Source organism: Vulpes vulpes, chromosome 6, assembly GCF_048418805.1.
Source record: "Vulpes vulpes isolate BD-2025 chromosome 6, VulVul3, whole genome shotgun sequence".
NCBI classification, from domain to species: Eukaryota; Metazoa; Chordata; class Mammalia; order Carnivora; family Canidae; genus Vulpes; species Vulpes vulpes.
Genome location: NC_132785.1, coordinates 107,085,789 through 107,105,681, shown reverse-complemented (window position 1 = coordinate 107,105,681; position 19,893 = coordinate 107,085,789). Strand labels below are relative to the sequence as shown.

General features: G+C 45.7%; 2 protein-coding genes across 35 annotated transcripts in view; one reads left to right on the top strand and one right to left on the bottom strand.

Moving 5' to 3' along the window:
- NUMB (NUMB endocytic adaptor protein) overlaps positions 1 to 9,897 on the top strand; it is a 164,971-nt gene extending 155,074 nt beyond the window's left edge. For 8 of the 29 annotated variants that reach the window (XM_072761947.1, XM_072761952.1, XM_026008545.2 and 5 more), the window contains 4 exons: positions 2,338 to 2,631; positions 4,359 to 4,508; positions 6,736 to 6,882; positions 7,809 to 9,897. In XM_072761947.1, coding sequence (XP_072618048.1) covers positions 2,338 to 2,631; positions 4,359 to 4,508; positions 6,736 to 6,882; positions 7,809 to 8,539 — 1,322 coding nt within the window. In that variant the 3' untranslated portion in view covers positions 8,540 to 9,897. The remainder of the gene's footprint in view (positions 1 to 2,337; positions 2,632 to 4,358; positions 4,509 to 6,735; positions 6,883 to 7,808) is intronic. The other 21 variants (XM_026008548.2, XM_072761965.1, XM_072761959.1 and 18 more) reach the window with 3 other exon arrangements.
- A 97-nt stretch (positions 9,898 to 9,994) lies between these two features.
- The window catches only part of PAPLN (papilin, proteoglycan like sulfated glycoprotein), a 34,126-nt gene continuing 24,227 nt past the window's right edge, over positions 9,995 to 19,893 (bottom strand). For all 6 annotated transcript variants that reach the window (XR_012002231.1, XM_072761941.1, XM_072761944.1 and 3 more), the window contains 5 exons: positions 19,494 to 19,631; positions 18,665 to 18,792; positions 18,442 to 18,550; positions 15,973 to 16,139; positions 9,995 to 12,128 (listed from right to left, as the gene is read on the bottom strand). Coding sequence is in view for 5 of the 6 variants with exons in the window: in XM_072761941.1 (XP_072618042.1) it covers positions 11,953 to 12,128; positions 15,973 to 16,139; positions 18,442 to 18,550; positions 18,665 to 18,792; positions 19,494 to 19,631 (718 nt within the window). In the remaining variant the exon portion in view is untranslated. The remainder of the gene's footprint in view (positions 12,129 to 15,972; positions 16,140 to 18,441; positions 18,551 to 18,664; positions 18,793 to 19,493; positions 19,632 to 19,893) is intronic.

Sequence of the window (19,893 nt, the reverse complement as noted above, 5' to 3'; positions counted from 1 at the left end):
TGCATCTGATCTCTGTGAGAAGCAAATGCTACCAAAGAATTACAGTCTCAAAGGGAGAAATACATTCCAGCTGCAAGCTGCAGAGGGCCCACCGATGGTGATGCTGGGTACAAATACGGGCAGAGATTTCATAGTGACACCCTTCTTATTGGATAATTACTGTGTTTTAGTGCTTTCATGGAAAAAGTCCAAGATGGCACTTTTTTTTGGGAAGCTTAATCCTTCTTTTTCCCATAGCCATGTTAACTGAAGTATGTGGTTTTGTAGAGTGTGAATTTTTTGCAGGTATACATGGCAGCATAGCAGAAATGCCTGTGCAAGCATTCAAGTTACTCAGGAGTCTGTTGTCCAAAGTCGGGTCTGAGTGTATTGTAGAACTAAGTGATAGGGCTTAGGGAAAATGCTTCACATTCTTGTGTCCAGCTAGAGTTGAAACCAACAAGGAATGTTTTGGAATTAAACAGTTCAGTTTAAATATACATTAATAAAATCTTGGTCATTTTATACTACTATATCCTTTTAGTTCTAAACCAGCCATGTTAGAGAACACCATTAATCTACTACTGACCCAAACAACTCTAATTCTTAAGCCAAAACAAAGATACCTACTTTATTTGAAATAAATTCTTGATTGTGATTTTTAAAAATTTCTTTTAAATATTTGCACCAGAATACCAAAGATAAACGTGCTTTTATCAGAAAACTTAATATGTATAGCTATTAGTGTGCTTCAGTGGTTTTTCAAACTGGAAGCATATTCTTTAATACCACCAAATAATACTCTTTGCTACAAATAGCAACTGCCAAAGTGGTTGAATTCTGACATCTAGAGGATTGTGAGCAGAGATGGGTAGAGATTTACTACAATCAGAATGGGACTCAGCTGGTGTTCATGTGGAAATAGTTTTGTATTTAGGTGTAATCTAACTTAAAATGGTACTTCTACATGCTTTTATTCAAATGAGCCACAAATGCACGTTGTTTGTGATTTAAAGACATGAACAGAAACCTCACAGAGCAAGACATAGACATGGCCAACACGCACATGAGAAAATGCTCTGCATCACTTGCCATCAGGGAAATACAAATCAAAACCACAATGAGATACCACCTCACACCAGTGAGAATGGGGAAAATTAACAAGGCAGGAAACCACAAATGTTGGAGAGGATGCGGAGAAAAGGGAACCCTCTTACACTGTTGGTGGGAATGTGAACTGGTGCAGCCACTCTGGAAAACTGTGTGGAGGTTCCTCAAAGAGTTAAAAATAGACCTGCCCTACGACCCAGCAATTGCACTGTTGGGGATTTACCCCAAAGATACAGATGCAGTGAAACGCCGGGACACCTGCACCCTGATGTTTCTAGCAGCAATGTTCACAATAGCCAAACTGTGGAAGGAGCCTCGGTGTCCATTGAAAGATGATGGCAAAAGAAGATGTGGTCTATGTATACAATGGAATATTACTCAGCCATTAGAAATGACAAATACCCACCATTTGCTTCAACGTGGATGGAACTGTAGGGTATTATGCTGAGTGAAATAAGTCAATCGGAGAAGGACAAACATTATATGTTCTCATTCATTTGGGGAATATAAAGTGAAAAGGAATAGAGGGGAAGGGAGAAGAAATGGGTAGGAAATATCAGAAAGGGAGACAGAACATAAAGACTCCTAACTCTGGGAAACGAACTAGGGGTGGTGAAAGGGGAGGAGGGCGGGGGGTGGGGGTGACTGGGTGGCGGGCACTGATGGGGGGGGACTTGACGGGATGAGCACTGGGTGTTATTCTGTATGTTGGCAAATTGAACACCAATAAAAAATAAATTTATTATTAAAAAAATAATAAATAAAAAATAAATAAAGACTGCTTTATAACATTCTTCAACATCTAACCTAACTTATACTTGTTTGGACCTTTCTGACTCTGTCACTCCCAAAGTCCTCTCTCCCCCCAAAAAACAAGTGAATAAACATTGAAAACTATGAATCATCATTCTTTAAAGGATCTCACATTAAGAGTTCATAAGTGCTGGGTTTGGTTTCTTTTTTTTAAATTTTGGTCAGAGTCAAGTCTTAAGTTATGAATCACTGCATGAGAATCAAAGATCTAATTAAACTTGTGTCTTAGTACATACGCTATGTAACATGTAATAGGATATTAAACCTTTTATTTGTCTGAAACATAGGATATCTCTGCCCTGCTTCTAACCTGTCCTTCAAGAGACCTTGGGAAGGAGATGGGTAAAAGGACTTAGGAGGGTTTGGGTTCCTTGGCTGTATGAGCTGGAATTATTTAAAGACTGCTAAGGTCCTCTTTTTCTTGATTTTCTTGAGCTGAAACAGATAAGACAGTTGTTGGTTCATCAGTGGCTCCTGGCAACACTGCCCCATCCCCATCCTCTCCCACCTCTCCCACTTTGGATGCCACTGCCTCTCTGGAGACGAACAATCCTCATGCCATCCCACGCCGGCATGCACCCATTGAACAGCTTGCTCGCCAAGGCTCTTTCCGAGGATTTCCTGCTCTTAGCCAGAAGATGTCACCCTTTAAACGCCAACTGTCCCTGCGCATCAATGAGTTGCCTTCCACTATGCAGAGGAAGACTGATTTCCCCATAAAAAATGCAGGTAATACAGCATCCATCTGACTCACTGGTGCTCTAGCACTGAAGCATTATCATCACTTCCAGTGGAGACACTGACCCATCAAACTAGCCGCCCCCCCTCTCTCTGAGGCTGGTTGATGGTTATATGTATCTTGTTCATTTCCCACTGGGAGGAAACTAAGGTTCATGGAGGGGGATGTGAATTGTTCATCTCTCTTCAACAAATAGGTAACAGAGCCATGATGGGAATTCCTAGACTGAGCTACCTACCAGGTTTGCAGTTTGTCCTGATGGAAGTATACTACCTCCCAGCCAACCTACTTCAAAACATCAGGGGTCTCGAGTTTCTGTTCTTATTCTACCATTTGGGACCCAACAGAGAATTAATTTAAAAGGCTTTGGAAACACATCTATTCAAATAGCATTACTGTCAGATGTACCAGAAGAAATGGATAAGTGCTCATTGTCCTTGTGGCTGGTTGGCTCCGTACAGAGGAAACTCTAAACGGGTTTCCTGTTTAAATCGAAAATCTGTTGTTCATCAGAGACAGTGGGCTTGCTCACACATATTCATTACCTTTCAGAACTGCCACACAGGCCTTTGTGTGGCCCCTGTACGGCTGAGCCAGCCCTGGTAGCTCTATCCTCATCATAAGATCCAGAGCTAAAGTGTCAGATCTGGTCAGTGCTTTTATTGGGCTCTATTTTACTTTGCTCTGAGACACATTGAGCCAGTGCCATAATAGCATACGAGGAAGCTGTGTTTCACTAAGACACTCCCACTGATGGTATATAAAAGTCCAGAGAGTTGAGTTTTTTTGACCAATGGAATTTGACCTATCCAACAGTTGGAGTAGGTGATTACTGAGGGTCTTTCCAGCTCTCAACTCCTGTAAAAACAAACTCCAGGTGCTTTCAGGACCTTGTCTTCAATCTCCCTCAGATGGGAAACAAAAACTATTTTTTTCATAGCTGAGCAAAACAAAGGTTCAGGACACATTATCAGCATTCCTAGTGACATAGAAGTATCCCAGAGTCAATATTAAGAACAAAGCCTCTGAAGTCCTGCACCTCAGTTTGCTTTTTCATGTTACTACAGTTCATACACTTGCCACTTTGGTGTTTTGGTGGAGGAGTTAGAGTGGGGGTGGAAAGTGGAAGAAGGGACAACGGAAGAGAGAGAATCTTAAGCAGGCTTCACACCCAGCATGGAGCCCGATGCAGGGCTCGATCTCACAACTCTGGTATCATGACCTGAGCTAAAACCAAAAGTTGGCTGAGCCACCCAGATGCCCCTATACTTGATACTTTTGAGGGGGGAAAAAAGTGACAACATTGTCATAGCTTATTACAGAGAAAAAGAGCTGCCTCTGCCCCTGACTTTAACCCATTTTCTATAGAGTTACTGAGTGGCTCCAGTACTGTACTCAGACCTTGAGAACTAGTTGAAAGACAAGTAGGTTGCAGATGTCTTCCAGAAAGATCTGCTTACTGGCACAAAAAGAGAACACCAAGTTCAGTAGTTTCACACAGGAAAGGAAATAAAGAAATCGGGGGATTGGGAGGGAGGAAGATAGTTCTTAGTATATGAATTGTTGGTATTTTATATCAATTTTTCAAAGCTGCTTTTATAGCTCCACTTGACAGTTGAGATTTTTCCTTTCACAAATAAGGAATGCATCATAAAATGCCACCTTGTGTCATACTGTGATATTTCAGGATTATTCAGTTTTTCTGTTTGCTTTGCAGTGCCAGAAGTAGAAGGAGAGGCAGAAAGTATCAGCTCCCTGTGCTCACAGATCACCAATGCCTTCAGCACACCCTCCGAAGATCCCTTCTCATCTGCCCCAATGACCAAACCAGTGACCGTGATAGCACCGCAGTCTCCTGCCTTTCAAGGTTGTTGCCCTCTTAGCCTGCTCACTTGTTCTCTTTGAAGCTTGTACTTTTATGGCACAGCTCTCTGACTCTAGGTTGGCATCCTGAGCTTCCCAGGAGCTGGTCAGACCCATTAATTTCCCTGTCTGATAATGTCTCAGATTCATTAATTCCCGTTCCACAATGTTGTTGTGCTTTGTTCCCACTCCTGTTCCCTAGAATGTCTGCATTCATCATTTTGCATGTACCTGTTGTCTTTGATCCCATTCTCCTAGGACCTTTTGTAGTCCCAACCTACTGCTTTATTTGCCACTTAAGTGTTAAGAATCAGAGTATCCAACTAGTTCTCTAGAAGCAGTAGTCATCAGACTTGGGTCCAGTGTATGCTTTCTTTAGCAGAGTGGTTCTCAACCTGGGACAATTTTGCCTCCCTCAGGGAAAATTTGGCATTCATTGGTGATTTTTTTGGTGTTAGAGCCTAGGGGTGGTTGCTACTGTCATCTGCATAGAGGCTAGGGATGCTACTAAACATCCTTCAGTACGTACAATAGCTGCCCTCAACAAAGAATTATCTGGCCCAAGTTAGCAATAGCCCTGGACTCCCCTTGTCTCCATCCTAACACAAGAAGCCCATAAAGAAAAAAGGCACTTCTTTTTGGCTCTTTAGTTCATTTCATCTTCTATAACAAGTGTCCTAAAATTTGCCTTTGTAAAGGCATTGAGTTACTAAAAGTTGTTTTCGTAGATGCCAAGTTCTAGTAGTTGGTATTGACTCTGGAGTCCACAGTCTATATATAACTTAAATTACAGGCGTTTAGAATTTGAACTCTTATAATCACCATTTTTTCAGTTCTTCTGAGAAAGAGCTCAGAAGTTTTGCTGTGGAGACAGTACCCTCTTTCTATCAGAGGAGGCTACTACATGGTTTTCCTTCAGAGAGTCTCTTTTTAGAAACAAAAACCATTCATTATAATCATGTGCACCAAGTGGCTTTTTATTTCATCTAACAAATATTTATAATACAATAATAGGCATAATTTATTGAGCACTTACTAGCACAGTGCCTGCCACATCGTAGTAAGGACTCGTGCATTTTCTCATCTCATTTAATCCCCACAACAACCCTGTGGGTAAGCATCACAGATAAGGAAAATGAGACTCAGAGAGATTGAATAGATTGCCCATATTGCACAGCCAGGATTTAAACCCGTCTTCCCTGAATATCGTACCTGTTACTTTCTGCTGCCTCGATGCCAATTTACAATGGGATGTACAAAACTGAATAGAACATAGTCTTTTGCCTGCCTTTAAGGGGCTCCCAGTCTGTGGGACTGGCTCCTAGTCTTTTAGACAAGGCCTGGAGTAAATAGTACCAGTGCTGTAAGCATGATTGTCCAGTCTAAGAGGGAGTGATTAAAGCATAGGGCAGCAGACAGTGCCTGCTTATCTGCTCCATACTAAATATGATAGAGAGCTGGGCTAAGGAGTAGAAACTGATGGAATAGATGTCTGGAGTAAAGGAACAAGGGTTAAGAGATTTTAATAAAGAGAGGTAGGTAAGAATAGTAGTACTTTGAGATATTATGAACATTACTAAGGAGAATGAATCTTCAAAAAAGATAAAGTTCTGTAGTGACTTACAAATTTATTAAGCAAATGAAAACATATCAAGTTTGATTTCTCATTTGTAGTATGAGGATGCCAGCCTTATGGGGTTTTTGAGAGAATTAAATAGGATGATGCACACTAAAGTACTGTTAATGTAGTGCCTGGCACATCATAGGGGATTATTATATTTAATCCATTGTTATTACTTTTCGCATAATTTGATTTTTTGGAAAAGTGGTAAGAGAAGGAAATGTTTTATATACATCATTATGCCAAAGCTAAACTATATCTAGAATAGATTTTTGCTGCTTGTAAGACAAAACAACTCTGTTCAACTTAATTGGAAATTGTTTTTCTAGGTTTCATTCCCTCTCTTACTGTACACATACTTTCCTACACCAGTCATTTGACTTTTTTTTTTTTTTAATCAGTATAGCTGTTTTAATTACAAACTCTAATTCCCTCTTTGCCAAAAGGTTTGTGTATCCGTTTGCAAGATGGCATGGTTATCCCAACACCAACTTTTCTGTCTTATCTGTTCCACCAGTATCACACATTGGCCTGACTGACCCAGCTCCAGGGGGTCACCTGTCCACCCTGCATGAATTAACTCCATCGATGTTGTCTGCTCCCATTGTAGCTAATGGCACTGACTCAGCCTTCCATGTGCTTGCTGCTAAGCCAGCCCATACTGCTCTAGCACCCGTAGCAATGCCTGTGCGTGAAACCAACCCTTGGGCCCATGCCCCTGATGCTGTTAACAAGGGAATTGCAGCCACACATTCGGGTAAGGTGGCCATGGATGGTGGTGAGGATTCTGGGATCAGATGAGTGACGCCGATTCAGAAATCAGCCATTTACTGAGTGGGAACCTGGCAGGAATCCTTTCAGGAACAGTATGTTCCCTCCTGGAAATATACCACTATTAGGAAAGGATGGCAAAGGAGAGGAACTTGAAAGATTAGATTGATAGTGCTTAGGACTATGGAACAGAGACACCCCTGGAGCAGTCATAAAATACAGATTCCTGGGCCCTGCCCTAGGTCAACCACTGAATTTGGAGATCTGTGGACATGCTCATAGCAAAGGTGGGGGCGGGGGGAATCTTCCTCCTTACTCTGGCAGGCCTACAGAAAGGGCTGCCAAAAACCCTTCATTTTTGCTTTTCTGTACTTTCTGGTTTTTCTATAGTGAACATTTGTTAACTATAAAATCAAAACAAATTTTAAATAGTAAGGGAGGCAGTTCACCTGAAAGATAACATGTGTCTTGAAGTGAGACAGGGCCATGAGGTACAGCACCAAGTCACTGGTTATTTTTGTATTCTGTTAGAGCAGAAGATGAATCACCTTGGGCCCTTTATTAGAGCATGTGCAAGCTGGCTTCTATATCATGGAGGAGCTACAACAGTAGGAAAGGGTTTCTGATGCCAGCCAGCTGCCTTCATTCCATGCAGTCTATCTAGATAGCTTCCTAGCATGACTGAGACAGCACCATGATCTTACAGGTTCCCTTTGTCCTAAAACAAAACCTCCTCGATTGGTAATAGAGACTTTTCTCCCACCTGCCAGAACCACAGAGTATCCCATTAGGGGATCTTGTTCCACATATTAGGATCATTCAAGTTACATAACCTGTAACAAGGTTATCAGGTAAGGAAAGAAGCCCCTAAAGACTGATTCTTTTGTGTCTCTCCATCTTTTTCGTTCCCAGGGACTGAGTGGGGTCAATCTTCTGGTGCTGCATCTCCAGGTCTCTTCCAGGCTGGTCACAGACGCACACCCTCTGAGGCTGACCGCTGGTTAGAAGAGGTGTCCAAGAGTGTCCGGGCCCAGCAGCCCCAGGCCTCAGCTGTTCCTCTGCAGCCAGTTCTCCAGCCTCCTCCACCCACTGCCATTACCCAACCAGCGCCACCTTTCCAAGGGAATGCATTCCTTACCTCTCAGCCTGTGCCAGTGGGTGTGGTCCCACCTCTGCAGCCAGCCTTTGTCCCTACCCAGTCCTATCCTGTGGCCAATGGGCTGCCCTATCCAGCCCCTAATGTGCCTGTAGTGGGCATCACTCCCTCCCAGATGGTAGCCAATGTGTTTGGCACTGCAGGCCACCCTCAGGCCAGCCAGCCCCAGGCCGCCCACCCCCATCAGTCTCCCAGCCTGGTCAAGCAGCAGACATTCCCTCAGTATGAGACAGGCAGTGCTACTGCCAGTCCCTTCTTTAAGCCGCCTGCTCAGCACCTCAACGGTTCTGCAGCTTTCAATGGTGTAGACGATGGCAGGTTGGCCTCAGGAGATAAGCACACAGAGGTTCCTGCAGGCACCTTCCCAGTGGATCCTTTTGAAGCCCAGTGGGCTGCATTAGAAAGCAAGTCCAAGCAGCGTACTAATCCCTCTCCCACCAACCCTTTCTCCAGTGACTTACAGAAGACATTTGAAATTGAACTTTAGGCAGTCTCTATGGCTTATGTATTTTGTCTGTACTTAGGCAAGGGCAAGGGCAGAGGTCAAAGGAGCAAGGGAACTTTGTGTTCCCAATCAGTATACTTTTCACTAATCTCAAAGGTCCCAAGGAGCGTGTCCAGGCACAGAGTGCTATGAGAGGTGATTTTTTAAAAAATCGGAAAAAACATTCCTAGAGAAGAGTTGTCTTTGCAGTTAGGCTAAAGAAGTCAGAGAAATGTTGCCCTCTGCCCCCTTCCTCCCTCGGCCTCTTACAAATCTCTGGCAACAGAGAGGCAGAAGTATCTGAACAGGAATCTGTATTCAAAGCACATTTACTGGAATATAAAACACAACGGGAAGCAAAACAATCTCCCTTTGTTTTACAGGCCATTCACCTGGCGCCTCTCAATACTGGCCTGTCTTAGAGATCAAGAACATGGTGGCCTGTGCTTGGGCTGGGGACAAGAGGCAGGCTATGCTGCCAGAATTCCCAGGAGGGCACATCAGCAGCCCAACAGAGCTATATTTTAGGGGTAAAGTTGAGCTTCCACTTTGAGTAAGAATAAATATTATAAATATATATCAAAAAAAGCCAAAATCTTTATTTTTATGCATTTAGAATATTTTAAATAGTTCTCAATATTAAAAACTTGTATGAGTTGTAAGTAATCTTGCCAAAGGTAAAAGGGTTAGCTGTAAGAAATTGTACATAAGATTGATTTATCAGTGATGCCTATTGAATTGGAGAGAAGAAAGGTTGGGAGTTGTAGATGGGATCCCTAGCTTATTTGGTATCATTCATTGTAAGTAGCACATTGCAGCAACAATCATGCATATGACCAATACAGTCACTAGGTTGTAGTTTTAAAGAAAATGAAAGAGCAGTATTGTCCTGGTTTTAAACCTGTGATGAAATCCTAATGTCTTTATTTTAATAGAATCCATCTAAATACACTCTATAGAGAATATGAATTTTCATATACTGCTGCAGTTTATGTTAATCCTCTGTTTTAACACTAAGGTGACAATGACACAATCCTATCCATCGACGGGAGCGCAGGTTACTGTGTTGGTTTGTCGTGTGGGTCTTGGTGGGTTTTATTTTGTCCTTTAGGTTTTGTTCCCACAAGTTTTGTGGGGATGGAGATTCTAGTTTTATTAGCTGTGTGTCCATCTGTCCCCCCACGTGTGGTGAGCAGAACATCCTGTTGCCAGTTGCAGCCACTTGACCTCTGGCAACAACGGGAGATCCCATCTCATTTTTACTTTTGAACGTTGGCCTTACAATCAAATGTAAGTTATATATATTTGTACTGATGAGAATTTATAATCTGCTTTAACAAAAATAAATGTTCGTGGTAGAAGCTTTTGCCCTTGGAGGGCTGGTCTTTCCCCTTTATTAGCAAATGTGTCTTCGTTCTTTTTAGTCTGCTCCATTCTGCTGCTACTACAGAACTCTGGTTTGGTGGCTAGAAAGTCTTTTATTGGGACTAATATATTCTTTTTTTTATTGAAGTAGAATTGGCATACAGTGTTATAGTTTCAGGTGTACAATATATTGATCAAGCAATTCTATACATTACACAGTGCTCACCACTGTGTGGTCACCATTTGTCACCATACATGTTGTTACAGTATTATTGACTATATTCCTTATGTTACACTTTTCATCTCCGTGACTTATAACTGGGAGATTGTACCACTGGATTAATCCCCTTCATTTATTTTGCCCATTGGGACTGGTATATTCTTAAAATTCACATTTGTATTTATACTTTAGGCTTTGGTTGAACCTAAGTATATCTCTGATGTCAGTTTCTGGTTGCTCAAAGTGTGGTCTGGAACAAGAGCATGGACTGCACCTAGGAGCAGAGTAGAGGTACAGAATCTCAGTCCTATCCCTCTGCACCCCCAGCCTCATAATCAGAAAACACCCTGGAACAAGCTTCACCTTCTGAAAGGCCCTGCTGGAGCAGTGAGTCTCAGCCTTGGATACATACTAGAATCACCTGGGGAGCTTTCAAAATTCTCCTGCCGGTCCATAAACCAGACTGATTAAATCAAAGGGGCGGGGGTGCTTGTTGTTTTTTCTTAAAAAAACTTCCAGTATGGGAGAGGGTTGAGAACCACTGGTCTAGCTTAAGTGTTCGTTTTCCCTCTATTCTCTGACTAGTTCTGAGAAGAGCTAGCTAACCTCAAACTTACCTCATGAATGATGTTGCCAATTGGGGAGAACTGGGGAGTCCAAGAAAGTAGCCCTTAGTTTGCTGGTATAGCAAAACCAGCCATGGTAAATGAAAGGGGATCCTCCTCTGTCATTTTTTTAAACAGAAAGAAAAAAATACCTCTGCTGCTAACCCAGGTTTCCTGTGTTGAATAAGAGGTAGACCAAGAAGTATCACTCAACCATGATGCAGTGTGTCTCTTTTCCAGCCAGTGTGCTAGTAATGAAAGTCAGCTTTCCCTGTAGTGCCTGTCTCCTATGCCCCAAATTGATCTGTCACAGGCCCAGTCAGTCCTCTAGATGCAGAAGGTTAAAGGGGAAAGGGACCTGGAAGCTCATTGAATCCATATCTCTTGTTTAGAAGCAAGGATCTGGAGGTTCTGAGAGATGGAGGAGGACTTCTTCCAACTCAAACCACTACTGAAACCATTGCTCCCCTACCCTGCTGATGCCTGTTTTTAATTGTCTGGTTTTTATCTGGCAGCAAATGTTTTGCCTCACAGGTTCCTGCTTGGGGAGGAGAGGCCCCCAGCTGGTCAGTGTACATAGCAGGTGTGTCAGCTTATCAGGTGATCCTCGCAAGCAGGCTCTGCATGGTGGCCTCAGGATGAGGGATTCAGGCACCAGCTACCTGATGAAAGTAAGGAGCTCTCTTAGTTCTGTCATGCTCATGTGACCATCTGCTGCTTCTTCATCCCACATCCTGTACTGGGCCTTATGTATCCTATTCCACTTTAGCAAGAGCTCTGTACATACATATGAGAGTTGAAACTGACTGCTATACTACCTGAAAGGGTGAGGTTGACTAGAGCTATGGACCATTGTTTGACCCTGGATGAGACGGGAGTTCTAGCAAAGACAAATTGCCTGACACGGCAGGAATTAGTGTGTCCCATGTGAGATACATGTTAACTTTAAAACCATTACACAGCTCCCGACCCAGTTTAAATGAAGTGAGAACCCTAGTAGCTTGTTTTAGAACACAGTGAACTGATCCTGTATAACAGATTATAGAGGGAAGCTATAAAGGGTGTCCTTATTCAAGCAGATTCATCTTGACAGCTGCCTAAAATGTTAGGGGGAGAGGTGGTGAGGTGCAGTGGGCTCAAAGGGTCCATTCTCCAGATGATAGATCCTTTGCCAGCCAGAGACCATAGACGGAGAGTTGTTTCAGGACCAGGGCTGGAGCTAGCCTTCATCCCTGCTGCCAGATGGGCTGAACGTGAGGCTGGAAGTGAGAGCAGCTTGCACAGCAGAAGCTAGAGTAATACTCATTGCCACAGAGCTGGGCTTGCAGGATCAAATCACAGTTGGCCAGCTCAGGCTGATCCACACACTCCCTTCTGAGGTCCCTGGGTTGGGCCTGCAGTGCTGCAGAAACAACAGGGAGACACAAAGGGTAAGGAAGTTCTGTGCACTGAAAAGTCCCCCTACCCTTTCTCTGCCTTAAGAGGAAAACAACACTAGAAGTGCCAGATTCCCCAAAAGTACAGTTACTCTATACCCTTCTTTTAACCCCTGTGTGTATACCCCACCCCCACCGTGGGCCTCATCTGGGCATGCAGTGGGCCTCAGCCCAGACTCAAGGAGTGGCTGACGGCATGATTCCACAGCTCTTGAAGCTGACTCCCAACCCTTGCTATTGTGACCTGAAGAGGTGGCAATTGCCTTAGCCCCTCGATGGAGAAGGGAGGGTGTGGGATTAGCCCTAAGTAAAATATTGAGTTGGCTAGAGCTGTCCTGGTTCTCTCTCACTGCCGATTTCCTCCAATCTCAAAAATTTTGTGCTAGGGTACCTGGTGGTTAAGCATCTGCCTTTGGCTCAGGGCGTGATCCAGCAGTCCCAGGATCAAGTCCCACGTCAGGCTCCCTGCAGGGATCCTGCTTCTCCCTCTCCCTATGTCTCTGCTCCTTGCTCTCTGTGCCTCTCATGAATGAATAAATAAAAATCTTTAATTAAAAAGGAAAAAAGTTTTGTGCTTTCAATGACTGCAGTTTATCTCAGTCACTTAGTTCCCATCTTCCCAATTTTCCCAGTTCCCCCAGAGCAAGCAAGCATTAGTCAAGGTGATTAGGAAGTTATGTGTATTAGGAGGAGATTAACTTCACCTGTGAGAGGGGCGCCTGGCTGGCTCGCTTGGTAGAGCAAGTGACTCTCAAACTGAGGTTTGGCAGTTCAAGTCCCACAGTGGGTGTAGAGATTTTTAAAAAAAATTCCTGTGAGTGTTTCATGCTACTGCCTCATCTTAGGAGTGCAAGTGGTATCATCTAGTTAACTTTCCTTTTCTTTCTGGAAGGGGCTTTTCTGGCTTACCTTGGCTTAGGCCTGAATAATACCTTCCCAAAGCCCTCATGGGGCTTGTCTTCCTCTCCTTTCCCCCTGCTTCCTCCCAAAATACAACTAAAAGACGATACCTGAGTAGGGAATGACTCTATATATGGGCTTGGGAGATCAGGATAACTGCAGCTTACCCTTGAACAATAGGGGTTTGAATTGCAAGAGTCCATGTGATTTTTTTCACTAAATACCGTACTATAAATGTATTTTCCTTATGATTTTTTTTTAAATCTTAAATTCCTTATGATTTTTTAAAAGAGATTTTATTCATTTATTCATGAGAGAGAGGCAGAGACATAGAGAGAGAAGCAGGCTCCCCACAAGGAGCCCAGTGTGGGACTCGATCCTGGGACTCCAGGGTCACGCCCTGAGCCAAAGGCTGACACTCAACCACTGAGCCACCCAGGCGTCCCCTCTTTATGACTTTCTTAACATTTTGTCTAGCTTACTTTGCCGTAAGAATACAGTATATAATACATAAACAATATATGCTAACTATGTTATCAGTAGGGCTTTAATCAACAGGCTATTCCTAAAGGTTTTGGGGAGTCAGTTACATTTGGGTCTTTGCACAGAGGGTTGGCACCACTAATCCCTGCATTGCTCAAGAGTTAGTTGTACCTACATTTTCATAAATAGTAAGCCAATTATACATAATTGTTTTTTTAAAAAAATCAAGGTGTCATAGGGCTGAGCATGGTGGTTAAGTTGTATACCAGCTCTGGAGCCAGACTGCCTGGGCTCAGTCTTGGCTCTCTTACTTCCCAGCTGGGTGACTTTGGGCATGTTATTTAAGCTCTGTGCCTGTGTTTCCTCACCTGAAATGGAGATGGGAGCAGCATGTTGGGCACACATTGACCGTGGCTAAACTGTGTTTTGCTCCGTAGCCTCATTCCCTCTCATTCAAAAAAGCGAGCCCCTGTGTTTTATCCCCGCAGTATTTTCTGTTTCTCACCCCAGTCTTTTAGGCAAGAAGGTTGGGAAGTCCTCAACAGAAGTATGTCCCTTACACCAGAGCACGACTAACTCAAGGCCCCCTTACCCTGACGCTAACACTAATGCCAGTATGCCACCAGACCACCAGCAGGGCAAAGTGAGGCAGCCTCAAGCACTGAAACCCTACAAAAAGCATAATTGGTGAGAGCAGAAGTCTGCAGCCTAATCAATAGAATGAATACAATAGAGGAGAGAGACTGCTCTAGTCAAGAGAGGTGCACACAAAATATCTAAGATTAACAGTATTCATCCAGCAGAGGGCAGGATGAATGACTTCCACCATATGTGTCCTGTTCAGGAGGCAGGTCATGTCAGACCATTTCAGCTTGAGACCACACATCAGTAGGAGCCCCACACACTTTGCCATCAAACAAGTTTCTGATTATAATTTGGCTTCCCATGTAGACATGTCTGCAACTAGTCACAAACAACACCTGGGTCCTCTGACAGCTCACACTCTTTCTCACATAAATCCACATTCTGGTTTGTCTCAAGTCTTAAGCTTGGTTGGTACATAGACAAAAGATCCATTTGCTGGCCATGATGGAGGCAAAAAATGGCCCCTGCAATATAGAGCTTTTGCGAAGGTAATGCCTTCATGCACACAATGCACTCAAGTCACCAAGCCTGAGCACCTCATGATTCAAACACTGAGGTGGGCCCTGGGGACTCGAGTCCCAGTGGCTGTCCTAAGGAGCTCAGAAACTGGAAGCCTCCATGTCAGTCGGTTTCACTAAGCAACATTTCCACCCCGGAGCATCAGCCTCTAGCGCTGGCTGGCAAGTTCCCATCTTAAGCATAGTAGGCAGGAGGCAGCCAGGCCCAATACCCTTTGTTATAACAGCGCTCCTGGTGTGGTGCTGCAGCCCTGACTGTTGTGAACAGCCCAGGAAGGGTCCTGGTGCCCTCCCCCATAAGTCTGTTTCAGGCCTCATGAGAATCAGCTGCTCAGCCCAGATCAAGGACACATGGAAGGGCAGGCTGGGCATAGGGGAGGGCAGGTCTTCCTCTCCCCCTTGCCCTCTGGCTGATGTGAATACAGAGCTCTTGTGGAATCCAACGTTAAACCACTGTCTTACTGATTCTGAGATAATGCTGATTTTCACACTTTAAGATGGTGTTATTGAACAGATAGAGCAGCATATTTCTCTTAGTGGTATGAAACTATTTTACAATATGGTATTTACGTTCACTGAAATATAACTCAGAGCAAGAGCTGGAAAACATAAAGCTAAATTATCAAACTACTGACTAATGCAGGTAAAATTCTGTCCAGTTATAGGTATAATCATTTAAGGAAAAGAATATTAAATATGAGGAGTAGGGTCTAGACCCAGCTTAGCACCTAATTTGCTGTGACTTGTGGAAACATCACGGAAGGTTTCTGGATTCTGTCCCATTTGTAAGCTGGTAATACTAATCCCTACTCTTTCCTTTCTGGGTTTATATGGTCAAAGGGGCCATAAAGACACTTTTCAATCATAGGACCATATTTTGCCACCCTGGTTAGAATGGACAAATTTAATGGTCCTGCCTTAAGTATTATACTGAAATTCCAGTCCATCCTATTTCTCAAAATCAGTAAGCCTAAATGAAATTTGACATCACCTACCAAGCTGTTACCAGATGCCCATCGGCACGATCTCCTTCACCCTCACCACAGCCCTCTCAAGGTGGTGGAGTAGCCGGCTGCACGTGCAAGCAGAGAGAGAGGCTCAGGAAGGTTGAGCCCCTTGCCACAGGTGACACTACCAGGAATAGGCAGAGTGATTCAGGACTCAGACTGGAGTCCCTTGAACCACAGACCCTGCGCTCCCCTGTCCAGCGCAGCAAAAACCCAGCTCTGAGAAACAAGCCAAGTCCCTGGAGTGGGCCTCTTACCCGGCGGGACCACCTTCACCTCAGTGCTGCGGCTGACAGCCTGGCTTCCACGGTAGGCACTACATGTGTAGGAACCCTCGTCTCCGGCCCGCAGGTTATGGATCAGCAGTGTGCCATCTGGGGACTGGTGAACACGATGCCCATCAGCCCTCACTGGCAGCCCGTTCCTGGAGGGGAGAGGATGCTGGAAGAACCATCCAAGGCCTCTGATCTTCAGAGGCCCAGGAGACCAAAGGAGGAGGTCACCACTGTGGGCAAACAGATGACCCTCACCTCAAAGATATGGGTCAGGATGCCAAAAAAAAAAAACCATTATCAGAGCAAAATAACTCAGAAGTAAGGTGAACTCACCCCAACTAAGCACACTGACCTAAGTTATTGTGAATTTGCCTCTTATCCACAAAGGAACCCTGCTCTTGCCTTCCATCAACAAAGATCTTTTAAGCAACCACGAGAAGCCAGGCCCTCTGCTTAGGTGAAGGACATAAGGGCTCCCTGCCTTGAGGGCACTGGGGTGGGGTATGGTATTGAGGGTATTGAGGACGTTGATGAGCGCTTTCCCTGAGGAAGACCTAGCTGACACCTGACTTGAGGACAAGGAGGAGCGGTTGGCTGGTGAAAGGGAGAACAAAGGGACTTGCAAGCTCAACAGTAGGCCATGGTGAGAGCACGGAGGGAAGTGGACACAGCCTAGACAGGAGTTCGGCCTGGACCCTGGAGTGAACAGAGGGGTGTGAGCTAAGCAGGACAAAGTATGTGCCCTTGGAAAGGTTCACTGATGGGCGAGGACAGCCTGAAAGCAGAAGGCAGGAGAGTGGCTCCCACAGAAGGGCACACATGGATGAGGGTCAGGTGTGCAAGGCGGGAGGAGAAGAAATAAAGGACGACAGAGGTTCCTCACTTGGGTTACTGGGTAATAGTGGTGCCCCTCCACCATCAGAAATCCAGAGCAGGAAGATGGCCAAATGGTGAATGTTCTTTTAACACCATTTTGCGTCTTGGGTGCCCATGAGATACCAGGAGGCGTTGGATTTGAGGTCTAGACCCAGATAATGTAGCAGCACTGGATGGTTCTGGAAATCGCATGCCAACGAGGTTACCCAAGGCGAAGTTAGACTAGCCAAGGACCAAAGACAGACTCTGAGGTGCACCAGCCTCTGAGGGTTTGGTGTGAGATGATGAGCCAGCCAGGAAAACAGAAGCAGACAGAGAAAGAGGAAGAACATCAAAGGCCATAGTTTCCTGGAGCTGAGGGAGCATGTCAGGAGATGCAAGTGGTCAGCGGAAGAACACTGCAGGTTGTATGGGGACTGAGATAGGTCCAGAGGATTTAGGAGCCAGGCAGTATCCCTGGAGTGGGGTGGATGTGCACCCCTGTGCTAGGGCTGAGCTGTGAGTAGGGAGGTGGACAGGTGGAGACAACCACTATGAACAGCCGTGAGGGGGAGATGCCATGTGAGGCCAGAGTTTGCAGGGCCATGCAGGGTCAGAGGAGGGTGTCTTCTATGTTTTGCTTTGACAAGGGGAGTTCTGGGCACATCTGCCACTGGGAAGATCAAGGAGAGGCAAAGTTAAAGATACAGGCCTGCTAGAATCATCAGAGGTCAGACCTGATCAGGGATGCATGGAGCGCAGCTGCTGAGAAGCCTACAGAGACTTCTGGCTGCCCTCCCCTGGTGTCACAGCCCCACCACCTCCCTCCTGTGAGCACAGGCCCTTTCCCTAACATCTCCAATACTCACCTTTGAGACTTGGTCAAGAACATCCTTCCCCTCCTCTGCCTTCATATATGGCCACCCCTTCCTTGATTGTCCCAGATAGGAGGCAGCCTCAGTTTTTGCACAGATAGCACTGAACGCAGGGGACACTGGGCTATCTCCTGCCTGGGAGTATCTGGGCGGCTCAGATCACACCAAGATCCCCAGAGCCTAGGCTATTCCTGACACATGGCAAGGAGGAAGGAGGCAAAAAAAATGCTGAAAGAATGAATTAATAAAAGAGCAACTGATCTGGGATAAAAGACCACTGAAGTCCCCAAAGCTGAGTATAGCCCAGTGGTTCTCAACCCCAGGAGGAGATTGTACCACTCAGGGCACATTAAAAAGCGTCTCAATATATTGTCAATTGTCATGACTTGGGAGGGAGTCCTACTGGCATCTAGTGGGTAGATGGTCTGGATGCCGCTAAACATCCTATAACACACAGGACAGCCCCAACAACCAAAATTATCCAGTCTGAAATGTCAATAGTGCTGTTGAGAAACTGGCGTAGCCCAACCAACAGAGAGCAGTCCTATGGGGCCTCGTGGTATAGGGAAGGGGGTGCTGGAGCCCCTTCCCCTGGAGGCAGGGGCTGAAGAGTGAAGGATGGGAGCTGCAATATCCCTGCAGAAAGGCGGGCCACCTCTCTGGCCTGTACAGCCTCAGGTGGAAGGGTCTGAAGGCCAGACCTGTGTGGAGAGCACCTTACCTGGACCATCTGATGTTTACACTTTCTCCTGTCACCACACACAGCAGCCTGGCCGTGTCACCCTCTGGCACCATCATAGTAGAAGGCAGCTCTGTGATGGTCAGCTCCCCTAGGCCCAAGGAGGAAGCACCATCAGCCACTCGCCAACCCTGCCCTGCCTGTGCCATCTGACCTCCGAGGCCATGAGCCCCACTAAGCCTTCTGCTCAAGGCTGCCACCTTACCCAGAACTCTGAGCTGGACCCATCTCTGGGCTCGGTTCTGCCCACTGAAAGCAACACAGGCATAGAAGCCAGCATCCTCCACAGCCACGTGGCTGATGACCAGAGAGCCATCGGGCTGTAGCTCATGTCTAGGAACAAAAGGACAGTCAGGTGGCTCCATCCCAAGGGGGATGGGGGGCTGGCAGGGTCTTCCTTTCCTTGGGGAGACCCCTGTTCAATGGGGTCTGAGCAAAGGGCCATCTAACCTTAGGCCCTGAGGTCTTCCACCTGCCAACACTCTCGTTTACTTGGAGATGCCTGACTTTTAAGCCTGGCAATAAAAAAAAATCATTTCAAGTTTCCAGATACAAAATAATTCTGGTCTGGGTTTCTAGTTCTTGCTACACTCATTCAGGAGGTTCAAATCATGGTTCTGCCACTTAGATGCTGTGTGGTGTTAAGCTCCTGTGTGTAAAATGGGGATAAAAAAGCATCTACCTCAACATGGCTCTTCTGCAGATGGAGAACAAGCCTCATATTCATAACAGGTACAATAAATGTTGTTATGATTACAGCCAGAAATGGATCTGCCTCCCTTTCATCCCTCAGCCATCACCTATTCCTAGCTGGCCCATTTCTTCTGTCCCCACTAACCACTCTGGAAAGACCCAGAGACCCAAACACTGGTCGCCCAAGGAGCACTATGCCCAGCAGAAGCATCTCAAGAGCCACTGGAATCCTGCTCAGGACTGACCAGAGGTGGTGCCTGGCAGCTCCTCCCCCCAAGGCCTGCACAGGGTGAGGGGCTGGAGGTGGGACAGGAGGGGTAAGAGATGAGCTGCACACAAACCTGGGGGAAGAGAGGGGCTGCCCATCTCGCTGCCACTCAATGGCTGGGGGTGGGAAGCCCTCAGCACGGCAGGTCAACTGGATCCGCTGGCCTGGTTGGGCGTCCACCACCCCAGGTTGGTTCTTGTCCAGAAGCAGCCTGCAGGACAAGCACCCCACAGCCATGAGGGGGGCCCTCTGCCCAAGCCCATGGCCCCCTTCTCTCCTGCAGCCAGATTCAGCTTCCTGGAAGAGCTGCTTTGTTCTGGTCAGGACCACCAATAACTAAAAGCCAATCTAAAAGCCACCTCCCGCTTTCTCACCTTCCTCACCGCCTGCCTCCATGGCCCCAGAATCTTGACTGTCACCTCCCTGCCCCGTACATCTGCTCCTAGGTCCTTGACTTGGGCCCTGCAGCCCTC